The sequence below is a fragment of the Ursus americanus genome, chromosome 9 (assembly GCF_024610735.1).
Source record: "Ursus americanus isolate L20-20 chromosome 9, mUrsAme1.1.p, whole genome shotgun sequence".
Taxonomy (NCBI): Eukaryota; Metazoa; Chordata; class Mammalia; order Carnivora; family Ursidae; genus Ursus; species Ursus americanus.
Genome location: NC_142135.1, coordinates 60,242,013 through 60,261,839, shown reverse-complemented (window position 1 = coordinate 60,261,839; position 19,827 = coordinate 60,242,013). Strand labels below are relative to the sequence as shown.

Genomic DNA, 19,827 nt, shown 5'->3' with positions numbered 1-19,827 from the left:
CTGCTGAAAATATTAATTACATAAATACGCTCTTTTGAGCAAGAGTAACATGCACCTGCCTTTCTAGGTTATATGAGGTAACAGGGATTAGCATTTTTGCAGGGTGACAGTTCTACAAGCAATCATAAATCCCAGGAGGGGAAGGAGACTCTGAATTTACCATCAGGTAACACACAGCTGCCTGAAAAAGAGCAAAAGGAATGCCTCACTTTGGCTCAGTTAGAACATGAAACTCTTGATCTTGGGGTCTTGAGTTTGAACCCCACGTTGGGGTAGAGTTTGTTCTAAAAAACTTTTTTTAGGGGTGCCTGGGTGGCTTAGTCAGTTGAGAGTCCGATTCTTGGTTTTGGCTCAGGTAGTAATCTCAGGTCCTGGAATACAGCCCCCAGTCGGGCTCCCCACTCAGCAGGGATTCTGCTTCATCTTTCTCTTCCCTCTGCCCATCCCCCCAGACTGTGTGTGCTCTCTTTCTCTCTCTCTCAAATAAATAAATAATATCTAAAAAATAATAAATAAATAAATAAATAAATAAATAAATAAATTTTTTTAAAGGAATGCCCAGTTTCCCACAGGATAACTGTCACATGGTGATTATCAGTCAAGCCACCGGGGCATGGAGGAAGGGCTCAAGAGACCACCTTCTAATAGCCCAAGAAAAAACAGACCCAACTACATCTTCTCTCCAGACCTGAGCACAAAGTTCCAGAAAAAGACCATATCAGGTCAGGTTGAGAAGACACAGAATTGAGGAACTTAAGAGGTGATAAGAATCTAAGAAACTGGGTGCCTGGATGGCTCAGTCAGTTAAGTGTCTGCCTTCAGCTCAGGTCATGATCTCAGGGTCCTGGGATTAAGTCCCACATCGGGCTCCCTGCTCAGGAAGAGTCTGTGTTTCCCTCTCTCTCTGCATGTTCTCTCTTGGGTAAATAAATAAAATCTTAAAAAAAAAAAAAAGAATCTAAGAAACCACTAGCCTTAGCTCCTCACCTCCTTTATAGATAATAAAATTTAGAAACTCAGTCAAATCACATCAGAAGTTTATAAACTTTTCTGTCCCTTCCTCTCTCCATAATGTTGATGCTTAGAGTTCAGCTTTGGATGATGACCTTGGGTGCTGATTTTGCCACTTCTGAGATAACCTTGAATGTACTGTTTAATCTGGATTTCTTCATCTATAAAATGTATATAAACATACATAAAATATAGAAATATATAAAATATAAACATAGCTGTCAATTTTTGACAAGGGAACCAAGGCTACACAGCAGGAAAAGGAGACCATGTTCAACAAATGATACTGGGAAACTGGATGTCCACGTGCAAAAGAAGGAAGGTAGACTCTGAATTTACAGCAGATGCAAAAATTAACCCAAATTAAAGACCTACACGAAAGACCTAAAACTATTAAACACCTGAAAGAAAACATAGGCCCTGAAACTAATAATACACTATATGTTAACTAAATTGAATTTAAATAAAAAATTTAAAAAAAGAAAAAGAAAAAAGAAGAAAACATAGGGAGAAAGGATCCAACACTGGATTTGGCAATGATTTCTTGGATATGACACCAAAAGGACAGGCAGTAAAAAATAGACAAGTGAAACTATACCAAACCATAAAACTTCTGAACATGAAAGGAAACAATCAACAGAGTGGAAAGCTAACCCCCAGAATGGTACAAAATAATTGTAAATCATGTATCTGACAAGGGGTAATATCCAGAATATATAAGAAAATTCTACAACCCAACAACAAAAAATAATCAATTTAAAAATCGCAAAATATTTAGATGTTTCTCCAAAGAAGGTATATAAATGGCCAATAACATATAAAAAGATGTTCAGTATCACTAACCATTAATGAAATGCAAACCCAAACTACAATGTGATATCAACTCACACCCATCAAAATGGCCACTAATCAAAAGAACAGAAGATAACAAGTGATGGTGAGTATACAGAGAAGTTGAAACCCTCATGCACTTTTGGTGGGAGTATCAAATGGTGCAGTCATTATGGAAAACAGTGTGGGGGACCCTCAAAAAATGAAAAATATAGTTATATGATCCAGCAATCTCATTTCTGGGTATATATCCAAAAGAATTGAAAGCAGAATCTCAAAAAGATATAGTCACAGCAGCATTATTCACAATAGCCAAGAACTGGAAGCAAACAAGTGGCCATCAACAGATGAATGGATTAAAAAAAAAAAGGCATATGTGTACAATGGAATAATATTCAGCCATAAAAAAGAACAGGATCTTGCCATTTGCAACACAAATGGCCCTCAAGGACATTATGCTAAGCAAAATACACGAGTCACAAAACAACAAAGACTGTGTGATTCTACTCATATGAAGTATCTCAAGTAGTCAAAACAATTGAAACAGAAAGTAGAAAGGCAGTTGCCAAGAACTAGGGGAGGGAGAATTAGTGTTTAATGGATATAGAGTTTCACTGTTGCAAGATGAAAAACATATGGAGATCTATTGCACAACAATGTGAATATACTTGACACTACTAACTTGTACACTTAAAAATGGTTGGTGGTGGGGCGCCTGGGTGGCTCAGTCAGTTAAGTGTCTGCCTTCGGCTCAGGTCATGATCCCAGGGTCCTGGGATCAAGCCCCATGTCAAGCTCCCCGCTCAGCAGGGAGTCTGCTTTTCCCTCTCCTTCTGCCCCTCCCCCTGCTCGTGCTGGCTCTCTCTCTCTCTCTCTCAAATAAATAAATAAAATCTTTTTAAAAAACACCTAAAAAAATGTTGATGGTAAATTTAGCCTTATGTGTTTTTTACCACGCTAGAAAAGAAGAAAAGTAGCTGCCCCATAAAGTTGTTCTGAGAATGAAATAAGATGGTAAAGCATTTAGCACAAAGCCTGGTACATATTAAACACTTGCATTTCACTTAGCACAAGATTCATCCATGTTGTAGACGAACATGTCAGGATTTCCCTTCCTTTTATTTATTGTTTTTAAGATTTTATTTATTTGAGAGAGAGAGAGAGAGTGCACACAGAGGGAGAGGGAGAGGGAGAAGCAGAGAACCCGACACGGGGGCTGGGGCTCGATCCCAGGACCCTGAGACCATGACCTGAGAGAGACCATGACCTGAGCCGAAGGCAGCCACTTAACCGACTGAGCCACCCAGGCACCCCAAGGATTTCCCTTCCATTTAAAGCCAAATAATACCCCATTGCATGCGTATACCACTTTTTGTTTATTCATTCATGTGTTGATAGACACTTGGATTGCTTCCTCTTCTTATAGTGACTGATGCTGCTATGAACATGGGTGTGCAAATATCTCCTTGAGACCCAGCTTTCAATTCTTTTAGATATATATATACCTGGATGTGGGATTGTTGGGTCACATAGTAATTCTATTTTTAATTTCTGGAGGAGCTGCCATACTGTTTCACATAGAATAAATTCTTCAATCCTACAGGTTTCCTCACCTATCAAATGATCACCTTTACAAATGCGGCTAATGAGATGATCTCTAGGACACATATTGACTTAACCATAGAGAGAACTCGGCCAGCCAGTCCAGCTTGTGCCCTTTTCTGTCTGATCACCTTTTGCAAAGGAAAAACTTGTGATCCTCATTCTTCAAAATCATTTCCAATATACTCAGATCTTACATTTATCTATTATCAAACTCCCAACTCACTACTAAATTTTCTAGATTGTTTAGAAAGAAAAAAGCAAAGCCAAGTACATGCTTGCTTTTCCCCCACCAAGGGGCCTCATAAGGTGAGCTCACCTGAGGCCGCACAGCTCACAGACATACCTCTGACATGCAGAGTTCCACCAACACAGAGCCTTCAGGGTGGAGAAAACAGTAAAAAAAAAAAGTGGTGCTTCCTTTGGTTAATGTCAAAACGAACACCATTTGTCTAAGGTCACTTTCTCTTACTAAACTCAACAGTGACCACGATGTCACACAACAGTGGAATTCAAAACAGTAGCCACAGGGGCGCCTGGGTAGCGCGGTCGTTGGGCGTCTGCCTTCGGCTCAGGGCGTGATCCCGGTGATCTGGGATCAAGTCCCACATCGGGCTCCTCCGCTGGGAGCCTGCTTCTTCCTCTCCCACTCCCCCTGCTTGTGTTCCCTCTCTCGCTGGCTGTCTCTGTCAGATAAATAAATAAAATCTTTAAAAAAAAAAAAAAAAAAACAGTAGCCACAGCTTATGAAATACCCAAAACTCCCATTTTGCTTTCACAAATGAATAAGAGATGGTAGGGTTCTTCTTGACGAAGTAGAACTTCAGCCAGCAGCTGGTGTGGACACCAGAGGCTTCACCCCCCAAGCCCAGACAGCAACTTTCCACCTGTGAAAAGAACCAAAGATCTGTGGTCTTTAGACCCCTGCTGCTCCAAACACGGTCCTCAGACCAGCAGCACTGACCTCACCTGGGAGCGTATTAGAAGTGCAGAATCCCAGGCCCCACTCCAGACTTACAGACACAGAATCTGCATTTTGAAAAACACCCTGGTGATTCACACAGTATTAAAGTTTCAAAAGGGCTGTTTCAGACTGCATACATAACTGACTTCACAGCACTGGGAGGGGAGAGATCGGTAAAATCATGCTTCAAAACTGTGGCATAAATACTACTAAAAAGGCTGATCTCTTTGCAGGTGGGCTGAATCAATCAAGGTGCATGCAACTGTCTTTCTGCAGCGAGGCCGTAAACCCTTCTGCTTGTCAGTTAGAACCTGAAGTTTGTTCCTCAACCTCTTAGACTGACGAGTTTGGAATAGAGGCCACAAGTGGCCACCACACAGTGATACAAATTCAGTCACTGCTGAGGGTGGAGAAGACATACGTGCTCCGACATAGATCAACTGCCCCAGGTAGATGTGAGACTCACTGACACCCCAGCAAGACAGTCACAGGCCACAGATGCCACGTGGTTCTCACTCTCTGCCCTGCACCCGTTCTGGGTATTTCTCCAGGCGTCTTGGATCATGTCCTCAAATCCTTCGATCATCATTTGCCCTCATATCAGCTTTCAAGGGAGATTATTTTTTTATTTATTCATGATTTATACAGTGTACTTTCCAGAAGGATTTTATGAGGCTTACAAAGATGAACACATTGTAAACAAGACAAGCAAAATTAAAGCAGAATAAAAAATGAGCTAAAAGTCTTAGAAGAGAATATATATTCCACATGATGTTTCTTTTCTTGGCTCCCCCCATGCCCCAGCACTGTTCCTCCCCAGGAAAGCAAGAGATTAATGGGACGGATGACTTTTGCAATAAACTGGGATGTTCAGCTCAACTCCTCCTTTTTGCCTCCTGGGAGTATGCACACAGGGAGTAAAAATTCTGCCCTGCTCCGTCTTGGCGTAAGTCTTCATTGAAGCTGCCCCCAGACCCGGCCCCACCCCACATGGAGAGATGCAGGGCTGCTACGCTCTTGAGGTCTAGCATTGCCTGTGGCTGGATGAGTAGGTCTGCTTATGGTGCGATACATACAAAGTCCATCTGCACGAAGATCTGAGCTACATTCTTCAATCTCACTTCTATCAGTTTAAAAAAAGTGATATTCGGTCCCCATGTGTTAACGCCTTTGACTTATTTCTCTATGAACTCAGAACTCAAGTGAGGGAAAGGGTACTATTTATTGGGTCCTTTCAAAATCCCAACCAAAAGGTCCGGAAAATTAATGCTGTCAGCCACGGACGGTAGGTTATTAATACTAGTCAGGGAAAAAAGAGTCCTGAATTTTCTGGCTCCTGAGACAAAAAGAGAAACACGACCGGTATGGCAGACTCCTACAGCCAGAAGTCACTCAGCATTCACTCTTCATCTTCTTTGCCTTCCTCTTCCACGGAGATGAGAAAACACTGGCCTTCCCCAAAATCATGTTAGCTAGAAGAGGCCAGTGGACTCCATCTGGCCAAGGGGACATCCTGGAGAGTAAGCAGGGGCTGTCTCCCCCACTTTCTCCCTGTGACGAGCAGGCATGCGGTGCCTCCGGCGCAGAAGCCATTGCTAAGAAGAGCCAGGCAGCAAGAGAGGAAGCTGGCTTGTTGCTCAAGATAAATGAACCCCTAACTTGTCAAAGCCCCATATACACTTGGTTACAGTTTGGGGAATGCTGAACTGAAACATACGTGTATGTATCTTTCATTGCTTTTATTACTATAAATATATATACAGATGTAGGCTGTTCTATGGAACACTGCTAAAAACTGATCGAGATTTTTCTATACAATAAAAAAAGATATGTTGAAGGAGATATGTACTAATGTCCACGTGGAAACAGAGGCTGGGAGACATTAAGGGATTTGTCTAAAGTGTCACCCCCAGTCACTGGTAGAGCCAGACAAGATATGCTGAAGGGTTTCCATGCTCAAAAAGATATATATATATATATATATATATATATATATATATATATATATATATATATATATAGCTATATATCTCATACACATATATAATGCTTATGTTATGAAATCTTGATGAAATAGAACTCAGCTGATTTCGACCTCACTGTACTTTCACAAGACTGAGGAAATGTCAAAAAAAGAAAAAAAAGGAGAAGCCACCAGCTATTTATTTTAAGATAATAATATTACTTCTGAGGATGTCCTTGGACCAGTCCTTGTTCACCAAACGTCCTGCCAGTCTGTGTGGGCAAATAAAGACCCACAGTAGTGAAACTGGGACACCACAGATCCCCCTCAAACTCCCAAAGAGCTCTCGCTATTACACTAGGCACAATTATACATTGCATAAATGTTCACACACCAAAGAAAGATGGCCATCAAAGGCTGACATGCAGAAAGTGCTGGCAATATAATCTTGGGTTCTCAGAAAACACAATTAATCAAAATATAACATTGCTGAAAATGCTGATCCAATTTACCCGTACAATGTTTCCAAGGAGTAATTTCCTATACAATGTCTTAATTTCCTACACACTGTTTCTTTCCTTTTTCCATCTATAAAAAGATCTGGTTAAGGGTTTTCATACGCAGAAAGAGTAAAATATCTCCCTCCTCACTCTGCCCACTCTGTGGGATGAGTCTGAATTCCACTTGAACAGAGCAGAGAGCTGCCTCTTACAGTTGGCAGAATGCTTGCACACATGTAATCCCATTTGGTCCTCAAAATATTACAGTGAGGGAAACAAATGTACTAATCTCCATGTGGAAACAGAGGCTGGGAGACGTTAAGGGATTTGTCTAAAGTCTCACCCCCAGTTACTGGTAGAGCCAGACTAAAATACAGACCTTCTGCCTCCTCATCAGCGTTCTTTCTAAAGCGCGGTGCCAACCCCGCCCCCTCTCTGTGGTGTGAAGTCAGGGCTCACACACCAGGGAGGTGGAACGGCTGCACCCACACTGCTTGGCCCATGGCCAGCCCATGCCAATTATTACTTATCCTGAATATCCCTCAATCAGAGTTGTGGCTTTCTATTCTAGAAATGCATCTTCTTTTTTTTTTTTTTTCCTTTTCCCACCTGGTTAGCCATTCTTTCTCATTTCACTGTTGGTTCATTAAGTTCTTGCCCTCAAAGGACCCCGTTTTCTCTCTCCCCTTGAGATACAATTACAAATCATGGTCTAGTTACTAACCTTGCTTCTTAGTAGCTAAAAAGCTTTCTCTACCCTCCAGGTCAACACTAAACCTCTCTCCTTGCCGAAGGAATTAGGGCATTTAGTGGGTATAAAAGCTGCTGTATCTTATCTATGACCACAGCTCTTCTACAGTTAAAGCTGCCAGAATGTTAACATCAAACATTCAAAAGGTTAAGACATACATTTACATTCCATTTCAATGGTTTTAATGTTAATTCAGATATTTGGTTGTGCCTACAGTTACGAATCTGCTACCTGCTTTTATCTTTTCTTCTATGGTGATAATGCAAAGCTAGAAAGACTGACAGATTAAGAAAGGAGTGGATAGAGAAAAAGGTAATACAGAACCCTTTTGTGGAAAATAACAAAGATACTGAACCAGTTATTTATTAGAAAAAAAATCCCCCATCATAATGGGTTAACACCTCTCATGCTCTGAGAATAACTCAGTAGTCTCTCTCATTTGAATTTCTACAGAGGCTACCTACAAAGCTGCTTGAAAAGGTTTAAGAAGGATCTTGTTTCGATCACGTGTGACGACTGTAGGCCAGTTCTGCACCCTTCTGCACCATTCTCAGAGCTCTGCTGAACACCGCACAGCCCGTGGTTTCGGTTGGCTCTCAGAGCCTCTTGCCAAAAAACATGCAGCGAGGAGGGCTCTGAGAGAGGGCTCAAGGGCTCTGGGGTCAGAGATACGTGGGTTTGAAGCCCTTAAGCAAGACACTCAAACTCTCTGAGCTTCGGTTTCCTCATCCTTGAAATAGGGAAAACAATCCCATCTCATGAGGTCATTGAGAACATTACATAAAATAGTACAGGTAAGATTCCTGGTACTCAAACCATTGTCGCTTTTACTGAGATCCATTTAATATGAAGGAGAATTCTCTCTTGAGTTTCCCAAAGCATGTGGCCTAAGGCATTCATCAAAGTTTTTTCAAAAGAATCTTGAGGAGGAAGAGGAAGGGGAGGGGGGAGAAGAGAAATAGAAGGAAGAAAAAGCAAATACCGTTTGTATAAATTTCTTCCCCTTGTTCACGTCACTTCACAGTCCTCCCTTAAATTAGCAATATTTCTTATTACACTGAAAGCTCTTCAGGCGCTGGGACTATGTCTCATTTTCGGTCTTCCCAAAAGCAGCCCAGCACTTGCTGTTTTTCTTCTCAGCGGGCAACCACGACCAGAAAAGTTAAATCCCAGGGCTCTTACTAGTGGATGTTCTCCCTTTGTGTACGGCTCTACCTGTCTTTTTGATGAAGCAAATTTGTGTGAATGGTGTCCAGGAAGTGGGGTGGAAGGGAGATCTCAGTTTTCAAAGTAAATGGAGGCAAAGATCAGCAAAAACGAGAATAACAATTAGGATATTTACAGAGTCAAGTTATCATTCTAAAGATTACTTATTATTTTCAAAGAGAGACAAGCATGTTTACAATGGGAAGACCTAGCAAGCACCCACTCAACCAAATGATTAAACTTAACATCACAAATGAATGGTCAGATACATGTAATGTAAAACACACCACATTACCTTGAAGTAGTCTGACAAAAATGTTTTGTCTTAATCTATTCAAACTTTAGACTGAACTTCCAGTATACAAGAAATATAGGGGATGGAGGACGAGTGAGTGACACCACAAGGAAAAAATCAGATAAATCCAGAATGTAGAACATTCTGCAAATCAATGAGCCTTGTCCCTTCAAAAAGTCTATATGATGAAAAAAGAAAAAAAAGTTGAGGCACTTTTCTAGATGATAAAACCACTAAAAAGGTTAGTGGCCAAATGCAATGTATGAGAATCTTGATTGTCTCCTGTTTTGAAAAATCTATAGTTATCAAAGACATTGAAGAGACAATTGAAATTTGAATATGGATCGGATGTTTGATGATATTAGGGAATGATTATGAACTTAGCATGTTAAAGTTCCTGTACGTGTATAAAAGAAAGTCCTTATTTTTATAAGATACGTGCTGAAGCCTAGGGTTGTCTATAATTACTTTCAAAGGCTTAGCCCCCCACCCACAAAAATAAAAAAAAAATGAAATACATACATACACACAAACAGGCTGATAAAGCAAATATGACAAAATGAACAATTACTGAGTCTAGGTGGTGGAAATATTGGTGTTCACTGACTGTTTCAAATTTTCTATATGTTTGAAAATTTGTTGTAATAGATATTAGAAAACAAGGAGGCAAAGTAATAAGCTAGTGCTCTCTGCCCTGAATGAAAATTTCTTTCTCTTGCATTTAATAATAAAAAAACATTATAGAACTCTTGTCCTAATGCATTTGGGCCAGTTACTGGGGACTATACATGGCTCAGACACCCTGTACAATGGATTCTGGGGACAGCAGTTGTGCTGAGGAAAGAGCGGAGCCCTAGTAATGGGGTGTCATTTTCACTGTCCTTTGAAACATCCTTATTCCCACACCAAAGATCCTATCAGTGCATGGCTAATAAAATGGTAAGTATAACTGGTATTTGCTTATTTACCATTTTTTGTAAAGTACAATCCTTTCTCTTCTTTTAGTTGGACTCCAATATAGAAATATAGGAAAAGAAAGATCTTATCTAGCATGACTGCTATTCATTCTTTTCAAGGGTTCAAATCCATCCCTTTAAAAGCTCCATTTTGAAGCGACAGCTAGAACAGAGAGGTGCTGACAACCACACAGATTTCTAGGAACAACATTTTCCTACCTGCTACCATGGCTGCTTGGTCTCATATCAGCACCCTTTATTAACCCAAGCACCCCCTGTTCACGGGAGCTGATTCGTGCAAGTCAAATCACCAAACCCAAGAGTCACTTGCTACCAAGTTCATGGACTTAAGGGTCTTCAATGAGCAATAAAAATAGCTTTGGAGTAACTTTATAACTTGTGATCTTGCTTCTGTGTAAAGATATGCTAGTCATTTGATTACACTCAAGGTTGTCTTTTTTTTTTTTTTTTTTAATGGTGATGCAGGTGATATGTAAGAAGTACAGGTATGGAGGCAGTAAAGCATCTTATATGTAGCACTCCATTAGCCCTGCTGTGGGGGACAAGACCGAGAAGCAGCAGGGGATGAAAGCAGTAAATAATCCAAGACTTCACTCCACAAGCCAGGTACTTCTATTCCTCCCTGAACTTTCTAGAAGAACAGCCAGTAGAGGATAAACTTGTAGAGTTTTTACAAAGGCAGGCAGCAAGAGAAAGAAGCATGACCCCATAGTTAAAAGTTTGTATTACTTGGGAAAAGAGTGTGAAGTGTGAGTCTGATGATTAGCCCACAGACCTCTCTGCTATTTTGATTCTCTTCCACACTAAAACACACCACAGTAAGGCTAAAACATAAAAACATAAAATAAACTGAAGCTTAATGCTTAAAATATACATGCAATATATATAATCACATTATACATACTATATATATAGTGAGATAGCTAGATATAAATATATATATTATATATAATATTATATTAATAATATATTATGGTAATAATATTATATATAATATATATTATTTATAATAATATATATAGCGTGTGCATGTGTATATATATAAATATATAATCTCCTGGGAAATGTGGAAGTGTTTCTTTTTCACTGTTGACTTCAAGCTTATTTGAGAAGACAGGAAAGTCTTACCTAGGTACAAGGATGCATTTTCTTTCTTGACATTGTCATCTAAGTAGGTTGGTCCCAAGGTATAAATAGGTGTGGAACCCATTCCAATGAGAATCTGTGCGCAAATGAATAAAGCCACATAGACCCAATGATTATTTCCTCCTGAGTCCTTCAGGCAGGCGGGAGGCTCCGAAGGCGCCGTGGAGTTGCCATTCTGACACAGGCCATCGTTGGAGGCCGACGCATTCAACTCTTGGATCTGGTAGGGAGGCGAGATGAAGTGAGGTAAAGCAAAAAGGGCAGCCCCGACGGCAATGAAAAGTCCACCCACGGCCAGCCACAGGGGCCTCCGACCCCGGCCGCCAAAGTAGCTGACGAACACCACCACCACCAGGCTCCCAATGTCAAAGCAGCTGACCAGCAGCCCCGACTCAGAACTCTTCAGACTGTAGCGCCTTTCGATGGTGGTGATGACACTGCTCAGGTACCCAGACACCATTAACGCCTGGATGAAGGTCAGAAAGCACATGCAAACCAGGAAGCAACGGGAATCCGTGAGGACCACATAGAGGCATCTTCTCCCCTGGAGCGTGGCCAAAGTAGAGGACACCGACACGGCTTTGCTGACTTCCACCCTGTGGTTACATTCCATGAGCCCTGCCGTCTCTGCCGAGGTGGAAGGAGCAGAGGGACTGGGGACCAACCGGTTTGGGCCTTGTTTCAACTCCTGATGGCCCAAAGAATCTGTACAGCGGATGGCTGGCTTGGCTCCTGCACTCGCAGGACTGAGGTCTGGCCGGCAGGAGGCGCTGTTCAGGACCGGTAAACTCTTGGACCTAAAGGTCTCTGGTTCGCACTTCTCTTGGACAGCTCCTACTGTGCCTTGTGCTTCCAGCTGCTTTCCCTCCTGGGGCTGCAGCCCAGTGCCTTCGTCCATGGCTCTTAGAATTCAGATTCGATCGCTGATCGTCGCACTCAGGGACTCCGGCGCTTTTCATCCACCAGCACGAGGGGCCGAAGTCGGGCCCACTCAGTCGTGCCCACCAGGGACCGGGGCTGGGGATGCAGAGCCGAGCAGCAGGGCATCCTCACCAGCAGAGAGGCACCCAGGGCATCCTGACCGCAGATGCGGCCCCGAGGCTCCGCAGCCGCGTGCCCCGGGGGACAGGGGTCCGCGCAGTCCTGCGATGAGCCCTGCTTGGGGTCCACCTCGGGGCGGTAGCTCGCGGCAGGAGCCTTGCGCGTCCCGGGCGCATCCCCTCCGCCGCCGCCGCTCGGCCCGCCGCCTGGAGCGAGTACGCCCCGTGCCCAGCGTGGGGGCGCTTAGCGCTGTTGCCCGCACCGCATACCGCCCGGCTGGTTGCGCCAGAGGCGCCCTGTCCTCGCCGCCTCGGCTTGCGACACCCTCGGGCGCAAAGATGCCAACCTGCAAAGCAGAGAGAGGGCGGTCAGCGAAGGGCGGCTGGGGCTGGCGTCTCAGCGCCCCGGGGGCCAGCGCTGGGTGACTCGGACCGTCCCAAATGGGACCGAGGGACGAGCGAGGAGCGAAGCCTCAGAGGAGGAGGCGGCTGCAGGCTGCAGCCTCTAGTGCCCAAACAATAAGCAGCAGGCGGTCGGCAGAGACCCTCCCTCATTGTCTACCGTGGACCTGCCCCCGCCCCGCCCCTTTTGCCTTAAACAGAGCATCTGCTTTTATATGTTAATAATTATCAACCTGGCAGCACTGACTCAGAGGCAGTGTCTTTTATTCGCGTGAACTAATTGCAACCTTTTGGCACTCCTACTCCATTACTCAAAATAGAAAATGCCCAAAAGAACAAAGGAAAGTTTTTTGGTTTTTGGTTTTGGGGGTTTTTTTGTTTTGTTTTGTTTTGTTTTGTTTTTACAAACAGTACCTTCCTAGTACCGATTTTAAAAAAGAAAAGACGGGGGTAAAGCTACGTGTGTAGAAATGTGTGTACACACTTGTGCGCAAGCACGTGTGCGCGACTGGATGTGAATTCGTCTGCTTCATCAATTAGAGACACGTATGCAAAGCCCAAAGCAGCCGCAAAAAGGTGAACGAGCTAGCCTCTGTATTCCCAACACTAAAAATAACGCCCCAGCCCAAAAGAACTATTCAATTTCAAATACCAGGGGCATCTGAGGCTGCGGCCCACACTAAGTCCCAGCGCGCAATGTCACGCGAAACCGAAAATCGGATTGCTTTGCGGAGGGGTGGGGAAGCAACAACCAAACAAAGAGATGCCGCCACGCTCTCACTGAGCTCGCTAGGAACCCGCCGAGCAGTCTTGGCACGAGGGGGCCGCGGGAGAGGTGTGCTGTTTACATCGAGCGCACCCCGCGAGCGTGGGCCCGGAGTGCGTGCGCGCGAGTGCGCGCGCGCGCACACACTCGCACACACATACACACCCGCGAGTATGTGTCAGAACCCCTCGCGCGATCCTGCATCCCGATCGAATTCGGCGAGAGGCGAAAACAGGTGTGTCCCCGGGGTAAGCCCCCGCCCCTAATCTCGGGGACTCCCACTCCCGTCCTCCGGCCCGGGGTGATGTGCACCAGGTGGGAGAGGAGAGCCGGACTTCGCTGCGCTGGGTTTCATTTCGCGCTTTGTGATGCTGCTGAGGGAAGAAAGGAGGAAGGGTAAGGGAGAAAGGCAGAGAAGCTGAGCGGCCAGGGCGGCCGCTCCGGCGCCTCCCTCGGCTCTGCGGGGCCAGATCTGCTCCCAGATTCCCGGCCTGCCAGCCGTTCACAGCCCGGGCTTCCCCGCCGCCGCCTTGCCCCGGCGCCTTCCCGGGGAACCCCACGGGCGGCCGCGCGCCGAGCCGGGGAATCCCGGCAAACTCCCTCAGCGCTCCGGGGGCGGCGGAACCGCTGCCTGCGCCGGCACCCACACCGCAGCGCCGGCTCGGACCGACACACGGTTCCCGGCAGGGAGCTCTCCGCCCGGCGTGGAGTCCCAGGGACACCCCGGCGCGCGCGCGCGCGCACACACACACACACACACACACACACACTCAACCCGCGGGAGGACACCTCTCCGCGCTGCCCGGGCGCACAAGCCGCCGCTACTCACTCGTGAGTCTGTCGGTCAGAATGTCTGGCTGAGAGTGGAGCGGCGGCAAGTGGGGACTGTGGAGGTGCAGGAGTAGTTGGGAGCCGCCTGGAGAGGCAGCTTCGGTCCAGCGGCGGAGAAATCAGTGAATGAGACTGAGTCAGGCTGAACTCTTACCCCCACCCCTCGCCTGTCACCCAAGCCTCTCCTCTCCAGACACACGCGCACAGAGACGCGCCCGAAGCGGAGCAGCAGAGGGCGCAGGCGCGCGGGCGACCGCCCAGCCCGGCCCGAAGGCAGCGAGCCACCCGGCAGCCCTTCACCTGCGCGGTGGGGGGGACGGAGGCCCCAGGGAGCAGGTCTCCAAGAAAGGCAGCTGCTGAGCCAGAGAGCCCACTCGGAATAAAGAAGTTATTTCTGTTCGTTTATTCCGTGCCGTGGGTACCCACAATGTCTAGGGACCAGAGTAGGTTCTGGGGACCAAAGATGAACAGGATAGGATCCCTGGACTGAGGAAACCTTTGTCGTGTAGAAGAAATACCCCGTAAGTAGCCTAAAACAACGAGGTGAGTTCTGTACAGGATGCCACCGAAGAACTTAATAGCCATTACTCTACTCCATCTTCATTTCCAGGCAGAAGGAAAGGCAAGTGCAAGAGCATGGGGCATGGTGCTCCAAGTTCATAGAGGAGCCGCAGGGAGATCGCAGGGATGGAGCAGAGGACTGGACTGCAAGGGTGGCAGAGTGGAAAAGGTCAGCAAGGGCTTCACAGGTCGTGTGCTGTCAGCACTGAAGGGCCTGTGCCATTCTGACTTGCTCACCACAAAGCCGTTCTGGCCGTGGTGGGTGAATGGAGGCCTAGAGAGAATGTGTGAGGCAGTGGCAAGGACATGGAGAGGAGGAAACCTGTTAAATATACTATGAGAAGGTAGAAGTGGCCAGACCTGGAGGCTGATAGAATCTGGAAGATGAGAAAACAGTCCAACATAAGACGTCTCTCAAGTTTCATAGCTGAGTGGGTGGGTGATGTCCAACAAAAGCACAGGAGAAGCATGCTCTTGGGAGAAAGATGGTTCTCCTCTCAGGTGGTGCTGATTTTGACAGCCAAGTACATGTGTCCCATAAACTATTTTGATAGATGACACACAGGAAGTCTGGACTAGGGATGTGAATTAAGAGTCATCAGCCCAAAGGAGGTATCAGGTGAATAAGGAAGGCCGACTGAGTAGAGGAAGGCTAAGGACAGGGCCCCGGGGACACCACAAAGAGAAGAAGAGGGGGGAAAGCTAAGGAGGGACATACGAAACAATGGTCAGAGAGGTATGTGAATAATCAGAGAAGTCACAGAAACCATAGCAGCAGAAAACTCGAAGGAGTTATCAGATGCGTAAAAGGCTGCAGAGAAGTCAGAAAGGGTAACTGGAAAGAGCCCATTAGCTGTAGCAGGTAGGAGGACCCTGGTGAATTTTGAGAGTGGAAGATGGTTCCTAATGAAGGAAGGGGACTGCCTCCTACAAGTGCCATGCCGCTGCCGTCATGACAAAGCCACTTCACTGACCCTTGGCCTTACCCAACCCGAGCATTGTCTCTACTTTACAGACATGACGAGTAGAGTGTAGAGAGATTAAGTAACTTGGGGAGGACGCACAGCTAGTCTGTGGAACCCATGTGTTCCTGAAGCCCATTCTCTTGACTCTGACTCTATATTCTCTCTCTTATAATTGTAGAGCAGCTTGACTTTTCAGTGCACCTTGTATCTGTTAATTATCTCACTCTAGTCCAACAACTACCATTCACAGTTAATCCTTAGAGAACAAAATAGGCCAGCTGACACCAAAGAACAGTTAGTGTGTGTTCGATGTTCATGTTGGGACAGCACTGATCTCCTGGCAGCTTCCAGACTGATCAAACAGGGCAAATATATTCATTTCCTCATCCCCTGCCACTATCCCCTCCTCCCGAGATCTCCATTGAGCCCACTGTTATTTTTCCACAAACAGGCAAGATGACTCCAGCTGCCACCCCTGCCCAGATTTTAGTCCCCTACTGTTAGTAAGGTGGGCAAAAATATGTGTCACTTCTGGTATCTAAATACTCCTCTGAGCTTGTTCTGGATCCAAACAGAATCGAGCTGCCTCCTATGATGTCCTTCTAAGCACTTTGGCCCATTCTCTCATTTCAGTCCCAGCCCTAAACATCAGTTGTTCTTCAGCAAATTCAATCTGTTGCATTAGGTACCAGCAGAGGGTTTCCCTGCTGAAAAGTGAGATAATCATGTCCCTGGAACACGCTGTGTTTATTCATGGTCAATTACCACAGTTAAACTAGAAACACCTCTAAGAACATATAGATTTTTTTATTGCCCCTAATAGAAAGATCATGATTTATAGACAGAATTTAAAAGGTCCAATTAGCTCTCCATATAGGAAACAAGAAGAAAATATTTAGCAAGAGACATTTCTTTCACTTTCTCTTCCATTGTTAAGTATGACTTTGGAAAAAGCCAGGGGTGTTTCCATCAGCCTTAATCTTCAGATTCATAGAAAGAAATGGATTCAGATCATGGGATTCTGCTGTACCCATGGCTCTTTCACATAATATGAATGAGTACACTTGCCTAAACTAGGAGGCCTACCTTGTTAGATGTATGCGGATAAACTCGCTTCAAATTCCCAGCTTGCTAATGCTTCTTCTAAGTCATTAATCAGTCGAACTTACACATAAGTTGCTCCTTTCCCAACTTTCATATAATAAGAAGGTCGCCTCTGGAATTACCTATGGCATTCCATGGGCTTAAAATCTGACTGCTCTGGAGCATGGAACAAGGAAAGCCAAGGGAGCCTTTTCTTCACTCCCTTCTCTTCCTCCTTAAAAAAGGCACACTTCAGAAGTCTCCCAGACACAAGAACTGGATTTTGGTCCAGAATACTTTCTGGACTAAAAACATAATAAACAGTTGCCAGTACGATCACTGAATTAGACACTGGTTGTTTAAGAGGGGACAAATTGTATGTTTTAGTTAACCTTTTTTTTTAAATATTGAAATACAGCTTTATTCACAGACCCTGAAGGGGTTTCCAGAATATTAGCCTCTGTAACATATTTAAATTGCATCTTTATTCTTAGGTCAAATAAGTAATTTATGATATAACTGATTTCCTCCTATTTTTTTATTTTTTAACTTAATTTTATTTTTATTGAGAGAGAATTGACACAACATTTTTTAGGTGTACAACATAATGGTTTGATATATGTATATATTGTTAAATTATTGCAATGATAAGTTTAGTTAATATCCATCACCAGACATGGTTATAGATTTTTTTTCTCATGATGAGAACTTTTAAGATGTACTGTCTTAGCACCTTTCAAACATACGATAAAGTATTTGTTTTTAAAGATTTTATTTATTTATTTGACAGAGAGAGACAGCCAGCGAGAGAGGGAACACAAGCAGGGGGAGTGGGAGAGGGAGAAGCAGGCTCCCAGCAGAGGAGCCTGATGCAGGGCTCGATCCCAGAACGCTGGGATCACACCCAGGGCTGAAGGCAGACGCTTAAGGACTGAGCCACCCAGGCGTCCCATACAATACAGTATTGTTAACTATAAGGTTAAAAGGCAAACTCTTAACACAACTTGACATTTACCCCCCCTCCTTAGAAGTAAATTTCAAGCTGGGTGAAACAGAAGAGGAACAGATTTGGCCCTGGAGTCCAGTGAATGGAGGCAGTCACTCTAGCCCTGTGGTTTGCAAGTGCTAAAGGAGTGTCTGACCGGCTCCTAGATGGCTCAGTCGGTTAAGAGTCTGCCTTCGGCTCAGGTCATGATCCCAGAGTCCTGGGATCGAGTCCCACATTAGGCTCCCTGCTTTGTGGGGAGTCTGGTTCTCCCTCTGCCTAACGCTCCCCTGCACATGATCTCTCTCTCTCTCTCAGATAAATAAGTAAAATCTTTAAAAATAAATAAATAAAGGAGTATCTGACCAGCTGTGTCAGCTTTTGCACTTCAAGTCCCACAACCCAAGAGGCCACAGTCCCATGAACACCTGGGACACACGGTCACCCTCGAAAGGAGCCAAGCAATTTCCAGATATCAGCTTCCCTTACAATCTGTAGACAAGTTGGGTCAAGGCCTGAACTAAAGACCAAACAAGGAAAATAAATGCAAGGGATAAAATGAAATGAAACTGTGTGGGGCGCCTGGGTGGCACAGCGGTTAAGCGTCTGCCTTCGGCTCAGGGCGTGATCCCAGTGCTCTGGGATTGAGCCCCACATCAGGCTCCTCCTCTAGGAGCCTGCTTCTTCCTCTCCCACTCCCCCTGCTTGTGTTCCCTCTCTCGCTGGCTGTCTCTGTCTCTGTCGAATAAATAAATAAAATCTTAAAAAAAAAATGAAATGAAACTGTGTTAGATATGCTTGATTAACACTCAATGTGCAGTCCCTACATTTGTTTTTTCTTGAATGGCAGAGTCTAGAAAGCTAAAAACAAACCAGAAACAACAACAACAAAAAACACAAAACTAAACAAATCAAAACAAAACAAAACAAAACACACATTTCCCAGACTCCCTTGCTGATCCGGTTCTGGAGAAGAACTGAAGCATTCTTATGAGTTTTGGAAGGTGGAATGAGTCATGGGCCACATCCTTTTTGGCTGTCTTATGCCAGCAAGCAGGTCATAGAAACATGTTATTTTTCTGCTTCAGTGTTCAGTTGTCCAAACTCCAGCTTCTGGGTATTGAAAGGGAGTGGCGGTACTGGCTCTCCAAATCCAGCCACAGTAGGGTCTCCTGAAGAGAATACACCCGGAAAGGCCTTTGATTTCCACACCCACCCTGTTCCTCCCCCACATTGGACCAGACATACCAGTTTCCCTGGCAGGACAGATGTATAGTGTTCCAAGAAGCATTCCTGGTCACCCAATCTAGAGATGATTCGTCCAGGTCTCCCAGAGATTTTCTAAGCACGTATCTTTCTGTAGCAAATCTCTTTCTGCCAAAAGCCCAGAGTGATCTCTCTGTCCTGCACCGGGCCGAGATTAATACAGTAGATAGTCGGCTTCTGAATTATGGCTCACTCATCCACAGTTTGGGGTCCCTCTGCCTAGTTCTCAACTTGCCTCTTTAAAGCAGAAGTCTCTGAGTGGCTCAGTCGGTTAAGTATCCAACTCTTGGTTCTCACTCAGGTTGTGGGCTCAGGCTGTGGGTTCACGTTGTAATCTCGGGTCATGGGATCGAGCCCCACATCAGGCTCCACACTCAGTGAGGAGTCTGCTTAAGATTCTGTCTTCCTGGGGCGCCTGGGTGGCACAGCGGTTAGGCGTCTGCCTTCGGCTCAGGGCGTGATCCCGGCGTTATGGGATCGAGCCCCACATCAGGCTCTTCCGCTATGAGCCTGCTTCTTCCTCTCCCACTCCCCCTGCTTGTGTTCCCTCTCTCACTGGCTGTCTCTCTCTCTGTCGAATAAATAAATAAAATCTAAAAAAAAAAAAAAAAAAGATTCTGTCTTCCTCTCCCACTGCTCCTCTCACTCATGCTCTCTCTCTCCAAAATAAATAAATAGGGGT

General features: G+C 45.1%; 1 protein-coding gene across 5 annotated transcripts in view; it reads right to left on the bottom strand.

Annotated features, from left to right (window-relative positions):
- Positions 1-14,493, bottom strand: part of SLCO5A1 (solute carrier organic anion transporter family member 5A1) — a 133,415-nt gene extending 118,922 nt beyond the window's left edge. For all 5 annotated transcript variants that reach the window (XR_015725829.1, XR_015725830.1, XR_006781924.2 and 2 more), the window contains exons 1-2: positions 14,284-14,493; positions 11,229-12,633 (exon numbers count right to left, since the gene is read on the bottom strand). Coding sequence is in view for 2 of the 5 variants with exons in the window: in XM_045810186.2 (XP_045666142.2) it covers positions 11,229-12,144 (916 nt within the window). In the remaining 3 variants the exon portion in view is untranslated. The remainder of the gene's footprint in view (positions 1-11,228; positions 12,634-14,283) is intronic.
- Positions 14,494-19,827: the final 5,334 nt, after the last annotated feature.